At 31.5% G+C, this 26,072-nt stretch overlaps 2 protein-coding genes across 2 annotated transcripts in view; one reads left to right on the forward strand and one right to left on the reverse strand.

Moving 5' to 3' along the window:
* Nucleotides 1-1,055: 1,055 nt before the first annotated feature.
* LOC123298958 lies at nt 1,056-2,475 on the reverse strand. Its single transcript, XM_044881058.1, has 3 exons — nt 1,599-2,475; nt 1,238-1,539; nt 1,056-1,127 (listed from the first exon to the last, which is right to left on the reverse strand). The coding sequence occupies exons 1-3, from the start codon at nt 2,473-2,475 to the stop codon at nt 1,056-1,058; spliced, it is 1,251 nt and encodes a 416-aa protein (XP_044736993.1).
* Nucleotides 2,476-18,272: 15,797 nt separating this feature from the next.
* Nucleotides 18,273-26,072, forward strand: part of LOC123298959 (dynein axonemal heavy chain 8-like) — a 36,095-nt gene continuing 28,295 nt past the window's right edge. The window contains exon 1 of the mRNA XM_044881059.1: nt 18,273-18,407. Coding sequence (XP_044736994.1) covers nt 18,273-18,407 — 135 coding nt within the window. The remainder of the gene's footprint in view (nt 18,408-26,072) is intronic.

The following is a 26,072-nucleotide window of genomic DNA, read 5'->3' on the forward strand; positions in this document are numbered from 1 at the left end:
ATATTGTATCACTTGTCATCATAAGGACTAAGAGCAATTTTTGTTTGAGTTTGAGTATAAAGTTTAAGTTTTTCAGATTTAATAAGGTTTTGATTAACCGATATCTCTTTAAAGTTCTCCAAACATTCAACATAATCTTCAAATGTTATTTTCATACTAAGAACCGACCTTTTAACTCCCTTAGCCTCTTTTGTTAACCCAATATTATTAGATTCTTGTACAATATTCCCATGTTCAAATGCGGCATCATCATGTGAGTAATGGTTGAAAACGAGGTGTATTTTGCTATATAAAATTCATTAGATCTACATACATGTATTCATTTTATCAATTTTATTCCGATTTTGCTCCGACTTTCGCCGATTTTACTCCGGTTTTCACCGATTTTACTCCGACTTTCGCCGATTTTACTCCGGTTATACTCCGGCTTTCACCGATTTTACTCCGACTTTCGCCGATTTTACTCCGATTTTCACCGATTTTACTCCGACTTTCGCCGATTTTACTCCGGTTTTACTCCGGTTTTCACCGATTTTACTCCGACTTTCACCGATTTTACTCTGGTTTTCACCGATTTTACTCCGACTTTCACCGATTTTACTCCGGTTTTCACCGATTTTACTCCGACTTTCGCCGATTTTACTCCGGTTTTCACCGATTTTACTCCGACTTTCGCCGATTTTACTCCGGTTTTCACCGATTTTACTCCGACTTTCACCGATTTTACTCTGGTTTTCACCGATTTTACTCCGACTTTCACCGATTTTACTCCGGTTTTCACCGATTTTACTCCGACTTTCGCCGATTTTACTCCGGTTTTACTCCGGTTTTCACCGATTTTACTCCGACTTTCACCGATTTTACTCTGGTTTTCACCGATTTTACTCCGATTTTACTCCGACTTTCGCCGATTTTACTCCGGTTTTCACCGATTTTGCTCCGACTTTCGCCGATTTTACTCCGGTTTTACTCCGGCTTTCACCGATTTTACTCCGGCTTTCACCGATTTTACTCCGGCTTTTTAATTTTTGATAAAGTTATTATAAACTTGTTATTTAATTATATTTGTTTTCCTCAAGTAATGGATTATAGATAGTATTTCTCTTCTGATGTTTGTAGAATGTAGTCTTCTTAATTTATCAATTATTATATTACGATCACTATTGGAATCAATATTTTTTTTTTTTTTTTTTTCATAAGTTTTCAATACTTTATTTATATTTTTTTTATGACTTACCTCTCTATGTAAAATAGTTTTTTTATCATTATCTAAATAGGAAGCCAGATTATCTAATTTTTCAGAGAGAAACTTAAAGGAATCAATGAATCGTAATTGAATGTCCGAGACGTGTTTGGTAAAACTGATGTACTTTTCTTTGTTGATGGGCAACACATCAACATGACCATCGAATTCTGTTAGCAGAGGTTCTATTATAAAATGTGCATCATATCCGCTTAAATTATGCATCACAACAGGTATTACCTTTGAAGTTTGATAATTTAAGTTACAAATTTGGTGTGCTGGACCTCTGTAATAACCTGTAAAATAAATATTTAAATTAGATAAAATTTTAACAATAATAAATATTAATACAGACCTGTGATGTGTGAATGGTCACGCACGCGGATACTATTTGTTGGTGTAAAAGATTTTTTACAAATATGACACTTTTCTGCACACAGAAACTCCATTTCTTGTTCGATGGTGAGCGGTATCATTGGTTCAACGTGTTTAATTTTCTTTTCCAATGTATACGCAACCTGTTCCAGTTCTTTAACAAACCATTTTGCGCAATCAGTACCACGGTATGCCTTATAAAACGATTGGTTGGGATCATGGGTATTATGAACATAGTAACCTACACTGTAGGGTACATGTTTTTGAATATTTTGCGTATAAGACCCATGATCCATTTCCATGTCTTCATGATGTTGTGGTACCAATAACGCCTCAAAATCTGCATATACAATATATGGAATTGGTTCTTGATGAGAAAATTTCTGAAACTCAACGAACCGCTCGTCATCAGTTTCAGGCATTCGTACCCGCACCGCTTCTTTTTCACCACAATTTACTGAATGCTGTTGGAGTTTGCTTTCTGTTGCAAAATAGTTGAGACATCGATCACATAAATAAATTTGGCGGCGGTGTTTTGTTACACCCGATCGAGCCAACTTTGCTAAATTTTTTATCCAGCAAAAGTGGTGACTGTTCCCATTCTCCACAGCCAATAGATGAATTTTCTTCTCCGCAGTGTTCGAGCTAACGCGTACAGGGAAAATTTCCAAACCACGTAGAAACGTATCTTTGTAGCCGTACACGTTAATCGATAGCTGCGGGTTCATCTTTTCAAATTTATTAATTTGATCCAGAGACATGGGGAACTTTAATCCATCATATTTTAAATGATATTTATAGTGCTGGTACTTAGTTAAACGTTGAGGATCCTTTTCAACCGGGTAAAGTGCTGACATTATCGACCATAAAAAGCAATGTTGGTCATCATTCTGGACATTAATCACAGCTTTTCTACATTTAATTGCAGATGGTAGTTCGCAAAATGTTCCAGCTGTGATCGGAGAGTACTTATTCATGTGGACTCGAATATTTATGATCATGTCAAGAGCCCAACCGCTATCGCGTTCCTGGAATTCTTCCAATTTTTTCAGCAAATAGTTTTTGACATGATCATTGTACCACTCCTGCATGTCCGTTGTCAGATACATTTCCTTGGCCGACGTTATAAAAGTTTTCAAATCCTCCTCTTTGGTGATGGGCTTAATAAAATTGCCCGTGAACATAATATACACCTGAAAAAAAAATTCAAGATCTCATTAGACTATTTAAATTATAAATCTTAAATTTTACTTACCTTGAGGGGATGCTTCACTAGCTCACGCCGAACGTGTCTTCTAAACATTGGAAATGCCCGGTTGAAAAATATATTTGGATCTTTATAATCCAAATTTGTAATCATACCAGTCTTTACTCTGCCCTGATGGTGGGTTTCAATTGTCTCCCAGATTAGATGTCGATTTTGTTTTTTGGTGACTCCACCACCTTGCTTAACTAAATCTAATCGCAGTCGGTGAAGTTGCCGCTGGTATGATTTACAAAGTCCAATATTAGCTTCAAGACGCAGAGGATTTTCTTTCTTTAACATCAACATCTTTTTGAATAAGCGGATGTTCTGCTTATTAAGTATCATCCATCGCTCAGCTTCCTCCACCGTCTTGATGAGCCTCAACGCTCTCTCCACTTTCTTCATCATATCAGTGCTACCACCTTGAGGTACCGCGTTTAGCGTTTGCATAACATTTTGTTCGTAGGTGTCCATCTTTCAAAAAAATTATATTTAAGTTTCACAATATTATTTAAAAAATTTATACACTTACCGTTATATTTTCAAATACTAAGCAAAATATACGTTACCGAACGTTCAACACTAAAGTTAACTTACAACTGAGTAATATTTGTTTTTTGTATAAAATATATAGACTAAGTTTAGAATAATAAATATACCAAAAACAAAAAAATAATAATAATAATAATAATAATAAACTAACTGAAGCAAAGGTGAATTTCAAAAGAGATACTTCAACAGCTACGTACATCACTTTTTATAGCATTATCCCCCCACTAAAAAAGTTGTAATTTGATATTTTTACAATCGTAATTCAAACTAATTATTTTTTCTTGGAATTCAGACAAGTTTAAACAAGTTCAAACAAGTTTGAACATGTATTTTTATTCAAACAAGTTTGAACTTGTAACAGGATGATGATATCATATTTTTCAAGGTCAAATCTATTTCAACATATTCTTGAGAATTGCTGACACGTGTAAAATTATTTTAAGATCAAAGTCCATTCAAACAAGTTTGAACATGTATTTTTATTATGTAAATTTCAAGTGTCATATTACATCACTTAATCATAAAAAAATATTAACATCCGGTCACGTGTTTTGACAAATGTAAAATTATTTCAAACAAGTTTGAACTTGTAACAAGATGATGATATCATATTTTTCAAGGTCAAATCTATTTCAACATATTCTTGAGAATTGCTGACACGTGTAAAATTATTTTAAGATCAAAGTCCATTCAAACAAGTTTGAACATCTATTTTTATTATGTAAATTTCAAGTGTCATATTACATCGCTGACTCAATAAAAAAAAAAAAAAAAAAAAAAAAAAAAATTAACATCCGGTCACGTGTCTTGAATTTTATCATGTATATTTAAAGTGTCAAATTACAATATTTTTCAAGGTCAAATCTATTTCAACATATTCTTGAAAATTGCTGACTAATGTCAACGTCCCGCCCCCCCGTTCACTCCCCGTCAAGCATCACTATTGGTCAAAGCCAATGACGTCATCAATGCTTAGGCAGCCATTATTCTCCTCCACCACACCTCCCGACTCCATCTTGATTTTACTATTGGCCAATGCCGAGGTTTCCAACATTCACCTAGGTTTGCCCTTACGTCCCGCCTCCTGTTCACTCTCCGCCACTATTGGTTAAAGCCAACCCCCCCCCGTTTAGCCATTCCTCATCCCACCACACCTCCCAACGCCATCTTGATTTTTACAGCGCTACTATTGGTCAATGACGTCATCTATCCCCTCCAACTTCGCATTCACCTAGGTTTGCCCTTTTTTGAAAAGTGTACCATCCATCTGCTCCAGGAGTGGGCTCGATTATCTCATCTAACGTCCAATTCCCGCCCCCTTTAACCCCCACTTCCAAGAAACACACTCCTGTCAACCACACCCACCACTTTAAGCCCCACTTCCACCAAGAAACACACTAACGCTCTGTCAGCCACGCCCCACCACACCTCCCAATGCCATCTTGATTTACTATTGGTCAATGACGTCATCCAACTTCCGAGGTTTCCAACATTCACCTAGGTTTGCCCTTTTTGGAAAAGTGTACCATCCAAGCGGGGTTACTTGAGGTCAAACTGCGCCAGGAGGTACATGACTATACTACTAGCATCATAGGTCAATTGGGTCTTGGGTCCGTAGGACCCATCTTGTAAACCGTTAGAGATAGAACAAAAGTTTAAATGTAAAAAATGTTCCTTATAAAAAAATAAAAAAACTTTTGTTTGAAACATTTTTTTGTAAACATCATTGTTTACCCACGAGGGCGTTAATTAGGTGCAAATTTTATAGTATGTATTAATATAGGAATATCAGTTGTGTGTGTGTCTATTTAAAAGTGAATATCTTTTGTTATTTACGTGACGTCAAAAAAACAAACGATTGCGCATCAACACTATGTATTATAGTACCTATGTATTAATATGGGATTATCAGTTATATATGTGTGACATGTATCTTTGTGTAATGTGACAGAGTAATCAACACTGTCTTTACATGGTATTTCAACAATTAACTCAGTCAATTGTTTGTTTTCACTTGTTTTGTTTTTATTTTTAATTTACTAGCTTGTTACACCATCTATCATTGTCAGTTAGAAATAAAAACACCTTAAACTTGCGCATTTAACTTATTCATCTGTTTACTGATATAATCTCTGCCTCGAGTAACCAACTCGAGTTGAATTCTCTCTGACTAGAGTTTGAAAACCGAATGAAATATTAAAAAAAATTAAAATTACAGCTAAAAATACATAAATAAATGATTCGCTTTCAAACAATAATTTCCTTTTTTTACTTTAGTTAGTATAAAAAATGAAAGAATTGAAACAGATAAAAATATAATTTGTCTGTTTTAATTTTTTTTACTATTAATGCGAAGGTGAGGGAATAAATTGGTAAAAATTTTAAAAAAACCTTAACTCTTCCATCTAGTTAACCCGAGTTACATGAATTTTAACTCGGGTTAAATCGAGTTTTGTTTTTTCCGAGTTGGCACATCACTAAAAATTCATTTGTTTTTGTTTATCTCTATCTCTATCTCTATATATTATAAATGCGAAAGTAAGCTTGTTTGTTTGTTTGTTACGCTTTCACGCTAAAACTAGCGAATGGTTTTTAATGAAACTGTACAGCAATATTGCTGATATATTATAATAACAAATGAACTATAATTTATAAAGATATATTAATAAAAAAAAAATTAATTTAATTTGACATTACCATAAATTACAGATTTCTGTAAAAATAGTCAATAAAAAATATTTCACGGTCATCTTCTCTGATATACTCAATGAATTATTACTATTTTACATACAGAAAGTAAGCATGTTGTTTGTTTTTTACGCTTTCACGCTAAAACTAGCGAATGGTTTTTAATGAAACTGTACAGCAATATAGCTCATACTTCAGAATAACACATGAGATTTAAATTATAAAGATATATTAATAAAAAAAAATTTTTAATTAATTAAATTTGATATTACCATAAATTACAGATTTGTGTAAAAATAGTCAATACAAAACATCGCCACCTTGACTAAGGTTCTCGCCACAAAGCTACAATTTTTTGTATGATTGATTTAATTATAGTTAAAGATCAAAACGTACTTCTGCCTGGGGTGGCGCGGTTGCAAGAATACCCCCTCTATTTTTATAATTGTAAATAAAAAAATTTGGAAAACGGTTGTCCCTGCAGGTCATCCCTGTAACTTACCGCTAAGTATTGACTCATAACGTGTAAAAAATTTTATCTATTCTGATGTTATATCCACTCGCATTTTATTGTAATTAGATGTGATCTTAGACTAAAATCTGATTAAATTTTTACAATCATACTAAATTTTTGAACGGAGTATTGGAAATAGAGGGAATAAGATAATAAAACTTGTGTAGAAATGTGATAGATTAGATACTGTTTTAAACACTGTTTTAAACACACACTCATACATACATACAGCCATACAGACACCCTCGCGGAAGTAGTCAGGGAAGCTTCCTGACACCTTAAAACGTCGAGATCTGATGAAAACTCGATTTTGGCAAAACGGGGTGAAAACAATAACTTTCCTACTTTCTTAGCGGGAAGTTAAAAAAATTTTTTCACACGTCTGCCGTTACCTGGATTTCATAAAATAATTGGCAGAAAATTCTTGCAGTTGCAAGTATGTACCTGTCAGGTGTGTTTAAAATTGTGACAAACGGACGTATTTTATAATATACCTTAACAAGTCTGCCGTTTACGCATGTTTTATGCATTCGTGTTCGAACTCGACAATTTACAAGTATTTACAACCGAGAAAATCTTCTGCCAATTTTTTTACTCAATTAAAATAGCAAGAATTAAAAAAACAAACATAAACGGCAGACTTGTTAAAGTATATTATAATATACGTAAGTTTGTCACAATTTTAAACACACCTGGCAGGTACTTTAATTAAAACATATGTAAACGATAGACGTGTGAAACAATATTTTTTTTTTAAATTTACAATTATAAAAATAGCGGGGGTATTCTTGCAACCGCGCTACCCCAGGCAAAAGCACGTTTTGATACTTAACTATAATTAAATCAATCATACAAAATTTTAGCTTTGTGACGAGTACTATAGTCAAGGTGGCGAACAGCTATTGGTTTATTATTTCGAGTGTTATAGAAAGAGGATGAGCGAGAGCAATCTTTATCAATCTTTACTTTTAAACCCAGCGAAGCGGGTGGGTAAAGCTCTAGTTAATTAATAAAATTTGTGTTGTATTTAATATCGAGGCATGTTATAATTTAAAATCGAGAAATGTTATATTTTAAAATTGAGGAATGTTACAAAGAATCTCATAATTTAAAATCGAGGAAAATAATGTTACAATTTAAAACCGAAGAATAAAAATTAACAAACGTGTTCAACGAAAGTGTAATATTTTAATAATCTTTAAAAGATATAAAATTACAAAATATGCATGTTAACAGTAGATAATCGAACAAAGTGTAGCAAAAAAAAAAAAATATATATATAAAAATAAAATCAGGTTAAAATTGTTAAAAACAGATAAATAAATATTGGACTACACATTAATAATTCAATAAATAATTAAAATAGTTTTTTAAAAACAGAGAAATGAAAGTGTCATATCACATAGAAATAAATCAATAAATTACACAGCACACACATATCACAACTTGTGATTCACAAGCACATAATAATATCACAGATGGTGGTGGGAAGGGATGGCATAGGTGTTCCAGCCATCCAATACCTGTGTGCAGGGTCACAGAGGCTGATCATGGTACTGTCCCTGTCCGGTTAGATGTTCAATATATATGTCACGTGACCAGTGCCATTAACTGTGCCTTGGCCTGCGTATATTTTGGAGATATTTCCAAAGACTTCGCAACCCTGTAGTTCTGAGCTAGCCAGGACCCGAGCGAACCAACGACAAAAACGTCCAATGAGACCATATAGCCTTTCGAGGATAACTCAGCAGCAAGTTGGTTACATTTGTCGAGCTTTTGCTGCCGAACCACCTCTAGGGCATCTGCCTAACTAGCCTCAATCAGGGCCACCAGGTCAGGACGAAGAGTACTCCGTACGCCACCCGGGGTATACGCGATCCGCGAGCAAGACGGTCTTGGATGGTATTATGCCGACCTTGCCACGCCGCTGAATGGACGGTACAATAATTCAGTACGTGTGACAATGTCTCATTGACATAACCACAACGTCGGCACCGTTTATCCCTGTTCCCGAATCGCCGTGCTTCATTTAATGGAACGACGCCGAGTCGCTTTATCGGTGGAAAAAGTGGTAGTCATAGAATCGAGTGTACCGCCCATTCTGCAGGAAGTGGTTGCTCGCTTCCTTACAATTTAAAATCAACCAATGTGTAATTTTGTAATTTTTAAATCAACTTAAGTGGGTATAGTATAATGTTATGATTGAAAATCGCTAATATTAGTTCAAAATCGACATATTAAAAAAATTATAGGTATGTGTTTTTCAGAATTCTTTCAAACATAAAAAATTCAACATAAAAAAATGGCCATATGGACTAAGAGATAGAATGGCCCTATGGACAGACGTGTTCTGCTCGCGATCTGTAGTACTTCCAATGTTGTTGTCATTATGTAAAGGGGTGTGGAGGGGACCTTTCTCGGTAATGGCAGATAAAATCAATGATGCGTGGGTGGAGTATGCGCGGATGAAAGTGAAAATCTGCTCGTGAAATGTAATATGTCGTTACCTAAGAAGTGAAAATTGAAGTGGGCGGATGACTACGTCTTGCCTAAGGAGTGAAAAAAAGAAATTAAAAAAATCATATTTTTTGTTTCGAAATTTCATTCATTAGGGTGAAGGATATACAATTTATGGACATCTGTTATTAATAATGTAAGTAATGTTAAGTTTGGAGTTTTTATTAAATATTGTAATTGCATATACATTAAGCAATATATTATGTAACAAACAAATTCTTACTAGTCCTTACTAATATTATAAATGCGAAAATAGCTCTGCCTGTTTGTTTTTCTGTGTGTTACGCAATCACGAATAAATTAATGAACCGATTTAAATTAAATTTGGTACAGAAATAGTCTAGAGTCTGAGAAAGGACATTGGCTACATAATGCAATAAAAGGGCTGTAAGGGGTTGAAATAATGGACGCAAGTTTGTGTGAAAATAATGTAATTTTTAAACCTAAAAGCTTGAAACTTATTTTTTGACTTAAGATTAGATATAAATAAATGCAACATTCAAAGTTTCTATTCTATCCCTTGGGGGGGGGGGGGGTGAAAATCTTTTTACCTCCTTAGGCAAAACGTAGTTATCCTCCCACTTCAATTTTCACTTCCTAGGTGACGTAAATTATATTAGAAAAAGGACGGACATTTTTATAAATAGAAGAGTTCTGTCAAAAAATATAACTTTTACATTTACATCAAACATCAAACTTTGTAAAATCAAATGTGTGTATTTTTTTCATTGCAAATTCTGATCACTTTTACACTGTTACTGTACAATATAATAACTAAATATTAAATTTCTTCATCTCTTTTTATACCATGCATATATGTAATATGCAAAGTATACTAAGTTTAGTCCCAAGTTTGTAACGCTTAAAAATATTGATGCTACGAAAAAAAATTTTGGTATAGGTGTTCATAAAATCATCTAATTGGTCCATTTTCGGTTGTCTGCCCGTCTGTGAACACGATAACTCAAAAACGAAAAAAGATATTCAGGACATAAAAGGCGAGTTCGAGTTCGTAAAGGAGCAACATAGGTCAATTGGGTCTTGGGTCCGTAGGACCCATTTTGCAAACCGTTAGAGATAGAACAAAAGTTTAAATGTAAAAAATGTTCCTTATAAAAAAATAAACAACTTTTGATTGAAATATTTTTTTGTAAACATCACTGTTTACCCACGAGTTGCTAATTAGGTGCAAATTTTATAGTATATATTAAAATGGGAATATCAGTTATAAGAGTGTAGCTATTTAAGAGTGGATATCTTTTATTATTTACGTGAAGTCAAAAAACAATCGTTTGCGTCATCAACACAGTCTATACATGGTATTGCAACAATTAACTCAGTCAATTGTTTTTTTTCACTTGTTTATCATTATACTCGGAATCAGGGACCACAAAAACCCCCGATTAACAAAATTCAGTACTTTTTATACATAATTCGAGGATAATGATTGGATGATTAATGAAAAATATATATAAAATCTGGCTGAAGATATTCAAGTTTTTACTCTACATTTTATTTAGGAAAACAAAATTTCCGACAATTTTTGTTATAAACTTACGTACGTAGGACCCATCTTGTAAACCGTTAGAGATAGAACAAAAGTTAAAATATAAAAAATGTTCCTTATAAAAAAATAAACAACTTTTGTTTGAAACATTTTTTTGTAAACATCACTGTTTACTGACAAGGGCACACATTAGATGCAAATTTTACAGTATGGTATTATCAGTTATGTATGTGTGACATGTATGTATGTATAATGTGATAGAGTAATCAACACTGTCTATTCATGGTATTTCAAAAATTAACTCAGTCAATAGTTTGTTGTCACTTGTTCTTAAGAAAGTATAAGAAATCATAATTTATAGAAGGTATAATAATATTGTTGTTATATTTACGTCAAAACATGATTTATATCTCATGTAAATGATGAAATAACTTGTACGTAAAAAACAAAATTATGACTTCAGGTATATCAAATTTAAGTCATAATTGTGAAATCATACATAAGTTTATGTATTATTTACATAATATTTGAATCGTACAATTACATAAGTAGCAAATCAAAGTTATAACGTAAAAATGACATAATAACTGAATCATATTCTTACCTAAGAAATATGTCTTAGGTACTGTTACAACTGATGTAATATTTTAATCACATTGTGACGTCATGTCAAAGTCATAAATTTATGGATTATTGACATAATATGAATCATACAAATACATAAGTTGCGAATCAATATTATAACGTAAAGATGATTTGTTTCTTTACGTAACAGTAAGGCATATTTGTGTGATTCACATATTACGTAAATATTACATTAAATTATGACTTTGATATGACGCCACAATGTGATTAAAATATTACATCAGTTTTACGTAACTGTATGACATGTTTCTTAGGTAAGAATATGTTTCACATATTACGTAAATAATACGTAAACTTATGATTTTTATATGACGTCACAATGTGATTAAAATATTACATCAGTTTTACGTAACAGTATGACATGTTTCTTAGGTAAGAATATGTTTCACAATTTACGTAAATAAAACATAAACTTATGACTTTGATATGATGTCTCAATGTGATTAAAATATTATATCAGTTTTACGTAACAGTATGACATGTTTCTTAGGTAAGAATATGTTTCACAATTTACGTAAATAAAACGTAAACTTATGATTTTGATATGACGTCACAATATGATTAAAATATTATATCAGTTTTACGTAACATTAAAGTCATTAAAATGACATCATATCAAAATCAAACTTGATGTCAGCATGACATTATAGTGAGGTAATTCAATATGACATCATATTGACATCATAAATTGAGTCACCATTATGTCATGTTTACGTAAAATATAACCTATGACCTATGATCTTTATATGACCTATAGGTGAAGTCATACATATATGCCTGGCGTCATATTTAGGCCATGTGTTCACTGGGAAGAACAGTTTGATTGAAAAATAAAACTTAACATTTTTATAAATTAAAAAAAAAAAAACAAAAAAAATTCTAAACGAAGTAGCATTTGAATATTGCCGCCATAATCTAGTAAGTTCTAAGTAGATTTACATAACCAAAATAAACCAACTACAAAATAAATGTAATTCCAAATGATGAAACCGTGTTTAATGTTATTCCCAAATAAATAAGTTTAGTCTCCATGTAAATTATTATCAAATAACGTAAAAATGGCGAAAATTTAATTTCTGACCTGCTAACGATACGCTTTGAAAAACTAATTAATTACTCGAAAACTAATCAGTCTTAAATAAAAAAATTATATTCCTAAATCTTCCCAAACGAAAATGAAAAATAAAACTTTACATTTCCATAAATTATACAGTTATATTTGAATATTGGCGCCATACTACCATTCAGATGTACGGTTAAATAACCATAGAACTGTAATGTGGTCATCCAAACGGTCGATTGTTATAGAGAGGATCCTAAAAAAAGTACACGTATAGCTGCCTTCGTCTGTCTCATATTATTACTTCTATAAAATAAAATCAAAGTGGCAAGACGATCTCTTTTTGCGGTTTCTCTATGTTATATATAACCTCTTTGTAATTAACATAACCCATAAATCAACTAAAAAATAGGTATAATTAATTAATTATATACTCCTAAACCCTGAAACCTTGTTTATCGTAATTCCCAAATGAATCTTTTCGAATAACATAAAAATTAAGTTGATTTAATTTCCTACCTGCTAACTATACGCTGAAAAAAGAATCAATAATTACAGGAAAACTAATAATTCCCAAATTCTAAAATTATATGCACAAATCCTCCCAAACGATTCCCAAATGAATGGAAATAGTTTGAATGAAAAATAATTTTGTCTGTTAAATATATGGAGCTATTAATGGGATAGATATTTAGTCCATTGAAATGTTACATTGTCTGAACATTTTAAAGGGGACGCGATTTTATTTATGGAACATGTCGGGGGGTCAATACAACCTTAACCCCAAGTTTGTGGAGTTGGCGCTCTTGTCCCCCATCTTGAAAAAAGGGGTGGAAACATATTTTTAGCTTTGATAAACCCGGCCAACTTTGGAGCGCTGTAACTACGTTAAAAATAATTCCACCAAAAACATAAATGTGTAAAAAGGCGTAGATGTCACAGAATCCCAATAAACTCAATTACGTCAGCCCAAAAAAGTTGTGAAATCCCGTAGAGAAAAAAATTCTTCGAAACAAATTTATAAAAATGACATAAATTTATTGAGTAACTTTTCCGTAAAGAAGCATTAAAGTATTACATTAGCAACTTTTCGGTGACTTCATACCTACACGCACCTGTATAGGAGAACAACAAAAAATCGTTAACCCCCTACTACCTTCCTCCTCCCCTCTAATGTTAGACGTTATAATTTTTTCACAACTTTTTTTAAACATCAAAATTTAAATTTAAACAATCAAAGTATTCTTCAGATAAAAGTCAAGCACCTACTTAACAAAGGCCTAATTTTTTTTTACTAAATACGATAATTATTGGTTTAAATTTCTTGTGTAAGTTTCTCCTTAGTACGTATTTATTTAATATTTTACTTCGCAAGTTTTCGGAATAGAAAAACGAATCCAAAAATAAAAACTTGCGAAGTAAAATATAAAATAAATACGGACTAAGGATAAACTTACACAAGAAATTTAAACCAATAATTTTCGTACTTTAGTAAAAAAAATTAGATAAAAAAACCTTAGTTACAATTTAACATACGTTTATCTATATCTGCCATTCAAATTATTAACATGGGGTTCCCATATACAAAATTCACATTCTCTTTTTAACTCTTGAGGGGATGAATTTCCAAAAACTCCTTCTTAGTGCTCACTTACGTTATTTAAGAAACGTCTGTACACAATTTCAGGCTTCTAGACCCAGTGGTTTCAGCTGTGCGTTGATCGATCAGCCAGCTTCCATTCTTATAACGTGTTCTGTTATTAACTGCAGAAACCTAACTTCCCAAAATAAGCTCATCAAGAGCAACAAAAAAACTCTTTTCCAAATTTGAATCTGGGCCTTCATTTGGGAGCTACAGGTATGACAAAAATTGATAAATTTGAATATTCACTGACTATCATTCGATAACCAGTAGCCAATGATAATCAGAAGATATTAGTAAATTTTTTTTAAATAATATTCAACTAAGGTAGGGATTTTTAAAAATTATATCATGATTCGATTGTATTATATTATTTTGCAAAAACATTAAATTATTGCACGTAAACAAACAAACTATGGGACAATAATTATAAGTTGTTTACTTATAATTATTATTACTTTCTCAGAATAATAGAATAAAAAATGTATAAAATTATTAAATTGTCCCACTTTTAATATTTTTATTCTATTATTCTGAGAAAATAATAATTATTATAAGTAAACAACTTATCATTGGACCTAAGAAAACAAACCACACTTGTCACATAGTTTGTTTGTTTACATACAATAATTTAATGTTTTTGCAAAATAATATAATCCAATCAAATCATGTTATAATTTTTAAAAATCCCTACCTCAGTTGAATATTATTTAAAAAAAATTTACTAATATCTTCTGATTATCATTGGCTACTGGTTATCGAATGATAGTCAGTGAATAATCAAATTTATCAATTTTTGTCATACCTGTAGCTCCCAAATTAAGGCTCAGATCCAAATTTGGAAAATAGTTTTATTGTTGCTCTCTTGATGAGCTTATTTTGGGAAGTTTGGTTTCTGCAGTTAATAACAGAACACGTTATATATATATATATATATACATATATATATATATATATATATATATAAATATATATATATCCTACTAATTATATGTCATAAAAGTGAATCGAACTAGAGGATAAAGGTACAATTTTAAATACTTCAAACATTAAATAGATTGTTTTTTAAGATTTCACATATGGTTAAATTTTGTAGCTCTTATTAGCCTGCTTGTAACCTTCTACCTAATTTAATATGGAAGTTACAGCCTTTTTACAACACGTATATTTGTTGTAAAATTTCTAATAAATATCGTTTATCTCGAAAACCTTAACGATTAAGAAGACACTTTATTACAATAAGGTCACTTTATTACAAAAGATACTCATAAATACTGACTTAAGCGAGTTATGTAAAAATAAATTGGGCATTCCATTTGAAAGAACCCTTTTAGGGCCCACGCAAATCTAAAAATAATTTAGGCAGACTTATCCCAAACAGCTATGGTGGAATACCAATTTTAAGATTCTATTATGTCTAGTTCTCCACAAACTTCTAATGGACGGTCACCGCCGTCACCTGTTTAGGGTCTTTTTGAGAAACATTTTATGTTCTGTAGAGTTGCCTACCTTTTTATTCTTTTTATGTAATAACCTTAAAACAATTAAAACATCTTCCCGAAAAAATGATCCCTAGAACCCCCAGAAATATCCCCACCCAAAGACTCTTTGAAAAATTTATAGGGCACTATTTTTTTTCTTTTTGTATAACATATACTATATTGGAATAACCTCATCAAGACCATTCATTAAATACCAAACAAGTACATATCATAAAAGCTTCTGATATTGATTCTGAACTTTCATGTTATAACGCTAGCGCTATAATACATATAAAGTATCATTAGGGCCTTCCTATCGCACTCTAGAGACCTCGAGAACATGGAACATACCAGAAGTGTCGGACCAAAGTTTACAGTGCTTCAAAGAATCGATTAACTTCCTATTAAAATAAGATAAAATAATGATCATCAATTATAACCTGCGGGACAATTAAAAATTGGTCGGACCTTTCACTTCTAATAGTACAGCTCTTGCTCAGTGTTGTTGCTACCTAATACCTTCGCCTGGACAAATTTTTAACTATGAAAAATAATAACAGAAAATGTAGGCTACTGATATTAGAGAGTAATTACCGAAAATATAGGGTTTGTTAAAATATCGTTTATCAGCTACTGGCTCTTAGGTCGGGCATACACGTTACGAAATATCGGAGAGGTTTACCTTATAGAAGTTTCATTTTAGCATTTCAAAGAGAGTTTTTTTGTACTTCAACCTATTGACCCAATCTTTTTTTTTAATGTTCAGGAAGGTGCATACATCAAAATCTACATTTAACGTGGTGCAACTAGAAAGTTTGGCCATTGCTATGGGCTAAATAGGCCAATTTCTATAATTCATTTTTAAGGTGATTTTTGTAAATTTGAAAACTTTTAAAATATTTAACAAAATTGGCTAGAGACTCTCCCCCTGGAGTATTTCTCTCCGCTGGTCCAAAATAGCAATATTCTGTAATTTATCAAAAAAATGGATCAAAAACATGTACTCGTTGGTTTTGAGACCGCTGATCACGATTCCGAAATTTGAATCGTGAAATTTGAACGATTCCCCCCATTCTGGGGTAATTTCCCCCGCTGGCTCATATTCTGAACATATTCAACAAAATGGACGAAAAAAATTATACTCGGAGATTTTCGGGGTCAATGATCACGGCTCCGTAGTCAGAATTGAAGTCAGAAACTGTAAAAATTCGACGAAAAGCAGCAACTTTAAATATTCAACAAAATTATGAATTATGTCAGAGAGAGAGGGGATGTCAGAGTATATCGAAATTCTGACTTCGGAATTGTAATTATCGACCCTAAAAACATCCGAGTTTATTTTTTGACCAATTTTATTGAATATTTACAGAATATTGCTGTTTTGGACCAGCCGAGAGTAAACTACCCCCAGAGGGGGGAGTATATTGAAATTGTGATCAGCGTCCCAAAAGCTCCCGAATATACCTTTTTAGTCCATTTTGTCGAATGTTTTGGCTTATTTTGTTGTATATTTTCAATTATTAAAATTGTCAAAAATCAACCCAAAAATGGTTTCCAATCATTTGTTTATTTAACCAATAGCAATGGTCAAACTTTCTAGCAGCATCAAGTAAGATGTATATTTTGATCTATGCACCTTCCAGAGCATTTTAAAAACTGGCCCAGTAGATTGAGGTACAAAAAAATTCCTTATTTTACACTTTTTTCTACTTGCACAGTCAAGAAGATTTTTACTACCTGTGCAGGCAAGTAGACCTGACCGTGTGTGTGAGCCCGTTTGGCCAACCTTTACAGGTATAAGGCTAGTTACGGCTTGTTCCTTGAACAGAGACCACGTCGTTTTTATTTCGACGCTTCTTTTCGACTGAGTAGAATACTTCCGGTTTACGGTAGCTCTAACCTGCACAGATATATCTTACCGGTATATATGTACAGGTTTAACTGTACAGGTATACATACCGTAAAGTGTATGGCCGGCCTAAGTTAATGAGAAATAACCATAGAAGTAATAACATAGAACCGTAACGTGGCCATCCAAACGGTTGATCGTTATAGAGAGGGACCTAAAAAAACTACGCGTATAGATGTCTTTGTCTCTAGACCAGTATATACAAGCATGTATTGTCAATGATGTTTCAATTTATTTTGGCTTTGTAATATTATAGGTTATAGGTTTATGAATATTTTGAAAATTTTTTTGTTTAGAAGAACGAAAACATTCAAAAAACGTTATTCTAATTAATGTCTACAGATTTTAATAAAAATCATCCCTGGTGGAAAAAATATTTGAAAAAAGAATAAGTCTTAATAAGTCTTAGGAAACTCTGAAAAAGTCTTAGAAACTTTAAAAAAGTATTAAGAACTCTGAATAACTCTGAATTAGACTAGTCCGAAAACGTTGAGAAATTCAAAGTTCCTAAAACTTGTTCAGAATTTCTTATTCTTTCTTCAAATATTTTTTCCACCAGGGATACGCAGTAAATTGAGTTTGGTAGATTTTTTTATGTGCGTTACCAATAATACAAAATATTCGCGCGTTACCAGGCTGCGAGACAATTTCCTATGCTATTACGCCTCTATCTCACATTATCTCTATGGAAATAACCTATCAACAACAAATGAAGAATATTGTTTACATACAAAATTATTTATAATTTTTAATGTTTTATGCATTTTTACGTTTTTTAATATTTTTAATTGAATTATCAAATTTGATATCAATTTTTTTTAATGATCAAATTTGGTATCAATTTTTTTTTAATTATTAAAATATAAAAAGAATATTTTTAATTTTAAATCAAAATGGAAGATGGCGATTCTGGAAGTCAAACATCAAATATTAAAGAAGAATTCGCTAAAGAAAGAATAAGGGATAGGAAACCTAAATCCCGGGCTATATCGGTGACACAATCGAAACTGAATTTACGGGCACAAATGGTAAGTGTAGTTTAAGAAATAAGTTTAATTTGGATTTAAATTTTAAGGGGTATTGTTCACCAGTTACCCTAAATAATCAATTTAATTGATTCACCTTTAGTGTACTGACGGGACTCTCTTAGTAGTACCGCTTTAAATATGCTTTATTTGATTTAGACTTTTTAACAAAGTAAGTGCATGCGCTTTATTTGAAATCAAAATACTATTTTATTGTCAAGGAGCCCACGATGCTAAATATGAAGTAACTAGAGCGTCCTCGCTGTCTATTGGATTTTGTAGCTTAGATGATTTTTTTAATAAAAGGCCCCATAGGAGTGAAAAATTTGCTTGATCGAGCAAACGCCAAAAACGATGTGGATAATGAACAATTGTTACAAACTGTTTCTGAAGTTACCGTACATATTTCATGTTACGATTATTACAGGGATAGTCGAACGGATAATGTCGCTCGTGGTCTGAGCAGTAGCAGTTCATCTTCTTCAGTATCAGAAATTGCAGAGACAGAAATGATGTTTTTTTTTTTTTTTTTTGAAAATTTGTTTGGAAATTTTCTCATGTTTTTGTTGATAGCTTTGTTATTTTTCATTTTATTGAAAAAAGTTACCTAGACAAAATTGTAGATTTTAAATATAATTTATTAATTTTCGGTTATTACACTGCAATGAATAAAATAAGTTTTAAAAGATTTTAAAAAGATTAAAATGCTAAAGTAGCCCGAAATACAAGATATTTCTATTAATAAACTCCTTTGCGCACCTCCCATCGCCCTTTCAGGGTTCTAAAAGACTCTCAAAATGAATAAAATAAAGTTTAGAAACTAAAACCCCGATGCTGTTTCAAAATCGTGCTCTTAAAAGTATGAAAACATTTTCATCTGAAATTGTTATGATAAATAAAATCGTCATTACAGCCAGGGGACCTCTTTTCGGTCATGTGGAAAACTGGTACTTTTCGAGGTCCCCCGACTGTAATGACGATTTTATTTATCATAACAATTTCAGATGAAATTTTTTTCTTGTTTTCATACTTTTAAGAGCACGATTTTTATTTAAACTATTTTGGGGTTATAGTTTCATGATAAAATGTAAGAATATATACATTTTTGAAAAACGCCCTTTAATTTGATACCAAACACGCTATCATTAAAGCGAAATTAGGATATTCAATTAATTTTCGCCATATTCAATTAATTGTAACGCCACATTGCCTATAACCAACGGACAATCAAGACGCTTCTAACAATACCTCATTTGTCAAACTATGGTAAGCAGTTGAGAAGCTAGGTGGGAACAGTCGAAAATAGATACACTTTAAACTATTTTGCGGTTATAATTTCGTGATTAATTATAACAATATATTTTTGAAAAGAAGCAACTACGCCCGGTAATTTGATGCCAAACACGCTATCATTAAATCGAAATGTGTTTTTCGATCATAGCTTTATGTCCTGTAGAGAGCGCCATATTCAATTTAATGTGACGCCACATAGCCTATAACCGTCGGGCAATCAAAATGCTTCTAACGATATCTCATTTGTAAAATTATGGTCAGTAGTTTAGAAGCTAGATGGGAACAGATCAGATGAACATACATACATATGTACCAAACACATAACCCTCGCCATTGTATAGTCGGGTAAAAAGATCATTTTTTTGCAAATTGACTTTTAATGACGTATAAAAGGGTTTTTATGGTCGCTGATCTCATAATTTCAGTCAAAATATTTAATTTGTTAAAGGTAATTTTCATTTCGTGAGTCCAATTATGTAAGCTAAAAGAGGGGGGCGGTAAATTAAAAATCTTAATTTTCAAAGAAATGGCCTTTTTCATTTCGAGAGCCTTCAGAACCCCGAAAGGTAGGGGAATGTGCATAAAGGGGTTTATTAACAGAAATATCTTTTTCGAGCTACTTTAGCATTTTAACCTTTTTAAAATCTTTTAAAACTTATTTTATTCTATCTGATTTATTTTACGATTTAAACACCCTTCACTCCAATGCCGCTGGGATTAAAACTAAAAAGTTCCGCTTTAAACCATATAGATTTTTTAGGATAATTTTCTGAAGCCAATGCAAAAAATCGCAAGTTCATGATCATTTCTCGGTAATTCGACAATCCATAATTTTTTTAAAAATTTTGTTTTAAACTCATTTACTTTGGCAGGCATAGTTAGTTAAGCAATGTTTAATATGTAATTCGTTATAAGTTTTATATTGTATTAAAATATCGCTTATCAATTTTATCTCTTGAAAGATTTTTATATACCTATCTATTATTTAACAAGCAAATTCAGCCTTATTACTGGATGTTTGAAAGATTTCATTTTATTTATTATTATAGTTTTGTTATGGTCCGCTCAAAATATTTTTGCGTGAACTTTTTAAGACCCTACTAACCCGCAGTCTCAAAAGTGCTGGGGCTGCGTTAATTAACGCTATGTATACATAAATAAACGATATTTGGCCAATATCTCGGAAACCATCAACTTCATGAAAAAAAGTTTATAACAAAAATTGTCGGAAATTTTATTTTCCTAAATAAAATGTAGTAAAAACTTGAATATCTTCAGCCAGATTTTATATATATTTTTCATTAATCATCCAATTATTATCTTCGAAATATGTATAAAAAGCACTGAATTTTGTTAATCGGGGGTTTTTGTGGTCCCTGATTCCGAATGTAATGATAAACAAGTGAAAAAAAACAATTGACTGAGTTAATTGTTGCAATACCATGTATAGACAGTGTCGATGACGCAAACGATTGTTTTTTGATGTCACGTAAATAACAAAAGATATCCACTCTTAAATAGCCACACTCATATAACTGATATTCCCATTTTAATACATACTATAAAATTTGCACCTAATTAGCAACTCGTGGGTAAACAGTGATGTTTACAAAAAAATATTTCAATCAAAAGTTGTTTATTTTGTTATAAGGAACATTTTTTACATTTAAACTTTTGTTCTATCTCTAACGGTTTACAAGATGGGTCCTACCCAAGACCCAATTGACCTATGTTGCTCATTTACGAACTTTTTACGTCCTGAGTACGGTGTAAAAATTTCATCTTGATATCTCTTTTTGTTTTTGAGTTATCGTGTTGGCAGACAGACGGACAGACAACTGAAAATGGGCTAATTAGGTAATTCTATGAACACCTATACCAAAGTTTTGTTCGTACCATCAATTTTTTTAGGCGTTACAAACTTGGGACTAAACTTAATATACTATGTATATTTCATATATACATGGTATAAAAAGACCAAACGCTCACCTGGACGTATGTTGAAATGTAAGAAATCTCGCTAAATTTATGTTGATATATAAGGTATTTTTTGTAGTTATCTTGAAGATGTTACTGTCGAAAATTAGGTTTAAAAAGTAATAAGTTTTTTAAACACTACAAAGTTTGCGATTGTTTAAATTCGGAGCAACCTAGTTCTGATGAGGATCTTTATGATGACCAAACTGATGATTTCAATTTCCAAAATTTCATTAATGTTGATGTAGATGTAGTTGGTACGCCCGAGGTATTAATAAAAGAGCCTGATTTTGCTATTCTTCTGAGTACCTAATGATATTAATGAAGTTTTATAACTGAGAGCAAAGAGAAGTTTTGACAAGTCAACAAACTTGATGATATTTAAAATTATCATCAGAACATATGGGTACTAGTGCTTCACTATATTCGATGATGTAGATAACTAAATGAAGGTGCCTAAATTTTACACCGACTAAAAATCAGGTAGTAATTCCTATAGACGATGCCGATACCAGGGCGTATCGATCTCCAGGTGCTCTCTGGAACTCAAAACCCCCGAATATTGAAATTCAGGAATTTTTACACATAATTCGAGGATAATGATTGGATATAATTAACGAAAAATAGATATAAAATTGATCGTTTTGAAAACGGCTAAAATTAATTAGTTTCAAGATATTGTTAATTAAGGACGAAAATTTCCGACTTTTTTTGTTTTAAGCTATTTTTCATAAAGTTAATAGTTACCGAGATATTGGCCAAAAATCGTTTATTTATGTATATATAGCGTTAATTAACGCAACCCCAGCACTTTTGAGACGCGTAATTTGGGTTTTAAACTAGATGTTGAAACCTTCCTTTTTTTAGTTTTTTTTTTCCTTTGAATAAGTTTATGAAATCGCTTATTTCCAGTTATTTTGAACGGCCTATCATTGTTTTTCTTAATTTATTTTAATTTTTTATATCCTTGTAATTATTTATTATCATTGTTATGTATATGATATATCTTTGACACATTCTATGCAAACAATTTTTGTATTTTGAATAAACATTATTATTATTATTGTTATTATCAACTCCCAGCCTGAATCGCTAATGACAGAAGTTTGAAATTTAGAGCAGATATTGATTTTATACTGTAGGTGTCACATAAGAAAGGACTTTTCGAAATTTATCCCCTAAAAGGGTGAAATAGGATTTTAAAAATTCCTTCACCTATAGAATCAGCAACCCTGGTGGAAGTCTTAATAAATCTTAGAAAACTCTGAAAAAGTATTAAAAACTATGAAAAGTCTTAGGGAATCAGAGTTATTCAGACTAGTCCAAAAACGTTAAAAAATTCAGAGTTGTCCAGAATTCTTAAGATTTTTTCAGAATTTCTAAGACTTTTTTAGAGTTTTCTAAGATTTATTCTTTCTTCAAATATTTTTTCCACCAAGGAAGTCACATGGGTTGTTAAAGTATATTCTTTGTGGAAAAAGATCACGCAAGAGATCACATATTTAATCAATATAAATAACAATTAAATCCACGTTATAGGCTTCAATTCTATTCATTACCTTCACATTTGTTCTCTAATTAATGGATTTTAACTGTTCATGCGAACTCCTTTTTTTTTTTTTTTAAATAAAATACGGCCATGACACTTGCTGATAATGTAGCATTCTATAGATGAAAGAATTTTTAAAATCGATTTCGTAGTGAACCCAAAAATTACGGTTTCACTATTTCATGGTTTTGTTTTGCGTTTGTTACGACAAATTCTTTACTAAAAAATGACTAGATATTTTATAAAAACTTTCAATCCCTTTAGGAAATGAATTTCATGAATTTCGAAAAATATTTTTTTAAATGACTCCTACAGCATAAAATCAATTTCATCTCGAAACATCAAACTTTTATCATTAGCGATTTAGGCTGGGCATCGATATACCAACCGGGACATTGCCTTTCCCCTCTCAAGATAATTTCGATTCTCTGGAAGCTTTCTGATTTTAAAAAATATAAAAAAAGAAAATTTTTAAAAAGTTATCGAAATCGGAGCTGTTATTGAGGACTTCCGGGTTAATAATAAGTCTTAAAAATTCTTAAAAAGTCTTAGAAATTCTGAATTTCTAAACGTTTTTGGGCTGTCTAATTCAGACTGAAAATGTCTGAACAGACCTTTTTCACATTTTTATTATTATTTGTTTAAATGAAAGTAAATGTCTCGATAAATGAGCTAATTTTTTTCGCCGACTTTTTTTTAGCCATATGACCGAAAAAACAAACAATGAAAATCATTAAAATTCAAATTGGTGAAAACGATCCGAAAATTCACGAAGCTATACGAATGGTGCTGGGACGTCAACTAATAAGAATAAAATATTTTCAAACACTGCTTTGACATAGTTTGCATTTTTGTTTATTGAATAACTCGTTTATTTCCAATTTTACACGAAAAATGGTACCAAAATTATTTGAAATTAATTTTCCTACAATTTTAGTTCTTATCAATTTTTTCCTAGGATCGATATTTTTCGATTTAGATTCGTAAAAAGTGGTCGTGAATTTTGTTTCTTGCATAACTCGTTTATTTTTAATTTTACAGGAAAAAATGCTATTACCAAAGTTGTTAGGAATTTAATTTCTTACAGTTTTTATTGTCATCAATTTTGTCTTAGGATCGACATTTTTTTATTTAGACCCGAAAAAGGTGGGGTGAGTTTTTGTTTATTGAATAACTCGTTTATTTTTAATTTTACACGAAAAATAGTTATTACCAGAGTTATTTGGAATTAAATTTCTTACAATTTTGGTCCTCATCAATTTTTGCCTAAGATAGATTATTCTGATATGTTCTTTATTATTAATTTTTTTCGTATAAACGATGATAAACTAATCTTTTGAAAATTGAGATTGAAATAACTTTGATGCCGGCCTTTTTTTTGTAAGGTTTATATTTTTGTGTGACGCACGCTAACTTTAAAGGGAAAGTGGGGTGTAAATGAAATATCTCATACAATGGAAAAAATGCAATTTTTTTTTACTTGCTTACATTTTTAAAAAGCCTTCGTTTGGATCGTTTAGTCGATGGCCCGACCAAGCTGGTGCCATCTCAGTTTGCATCACAACTACACATGACGTCGTTCAGAAGCTAAGGAGGGTCCGTGGTGACTCGTTCTGACATTAGGGCCGAAAAAAATATTGATCCTAACAAAAAAATTTATGGTGATCAAAATTATAAGAAATTAATTTCTAAAAAATGCGGTGATAACCATTTTTCGCGTAAAATTAAAAATAAACGAGTAATGCAACAAACAAAAATTCACAACCACACTTTTCAGAATTAAATAAAAAATATCGATCCTAAGAAAAAAGTGATAGGGACCAAAATTGTAGGAAATTCAATTTCAAAAAACTTAATTACCATTTTCTTGTGTAAAATTAAAAATAAACTGTTTATGCAACAAACAAAAATTCACTACCACCTTTTGTGAGTCAAGTTTATCAAAAAGTGAGGTCAAGTTTATAAATGAGCAACATAGGTCAATTGGGTCTTGGGTTCGTAGGACCCATCTTGTAAACCGTTAGAGATAGAAATAAAGTTTAAATGTAAAAAATAACCAACTTTTGTTTGAAACATTTTTCGTAAATATCACTGTTTACCCATGAGAGCGCATATTATGCGCAAATTGTAGTATTATATCAGTTTAATATGTATGACATGTATGTATGTGTAATGTGGTAGAGTAATCAACACTGTCTATACATGGTATTTCAACAATTAACTCAGTCAATTGTTTGTTTTCACTTGTTTTCATAGTGTTTTTATTGTTAACAAGTGAAAACTAACAATTGACTGAGTAAATTATTTACATACTATGTATAGACAGTGTAGATGTCGCCATCGTTTGTTTTTTGACGTCACATAAATAACAAAATATATCCACTTTTAAATAACCACACACACATATAACTCATATTCCCATATAATACATATTATAAAATTTGCACCTATTTAGCGTCCTCGTGGGTAAACAATGATGTTTACAAAAAAATGTTTATAATAAAAATTGTTCATTTTTTTATTAGGAACATTTTTTATATTTAAACTTTCGTTCTATCTCTAACGGTTTACAAGGTGGGTCCTACGGACCCAAGACTCAATTGTCCTATATTGCTTATTTACGAACTCGATCTCAATTTTTATATCCTGAGTATGATTCAGTCAATATAGACGAAAAAAAGGCCGGACCTGGAAAAAATTACAATACTCGATCTGCGGTTATGGATCGTTAGGGGGGCATGTAAATAACTTAAAAAAAAATTAAGAGAATTTTTCGTTCCGCTGTTTTTGAGAAAATCCAAAAAAAATGGGGAAAAAAAATTTGGAATGCGTTTTTCTCGGAATCTATT

The sequence above is a fragment of the Chrysoperla carnea genome, chromosome 4 (genome assembly GCF_905475395.1).
Source record: "Chrysoperla carnea chromosome 4, inChrCarn1.1, whole genome shotgun sequence".
Classification (NCBI taxonomy): Eukaryota; Metazoa; Arthropoda; class Insecta; order Neuroptera; family Chrysopidae; genus Chrysoperla; species Chrysoperla carnea.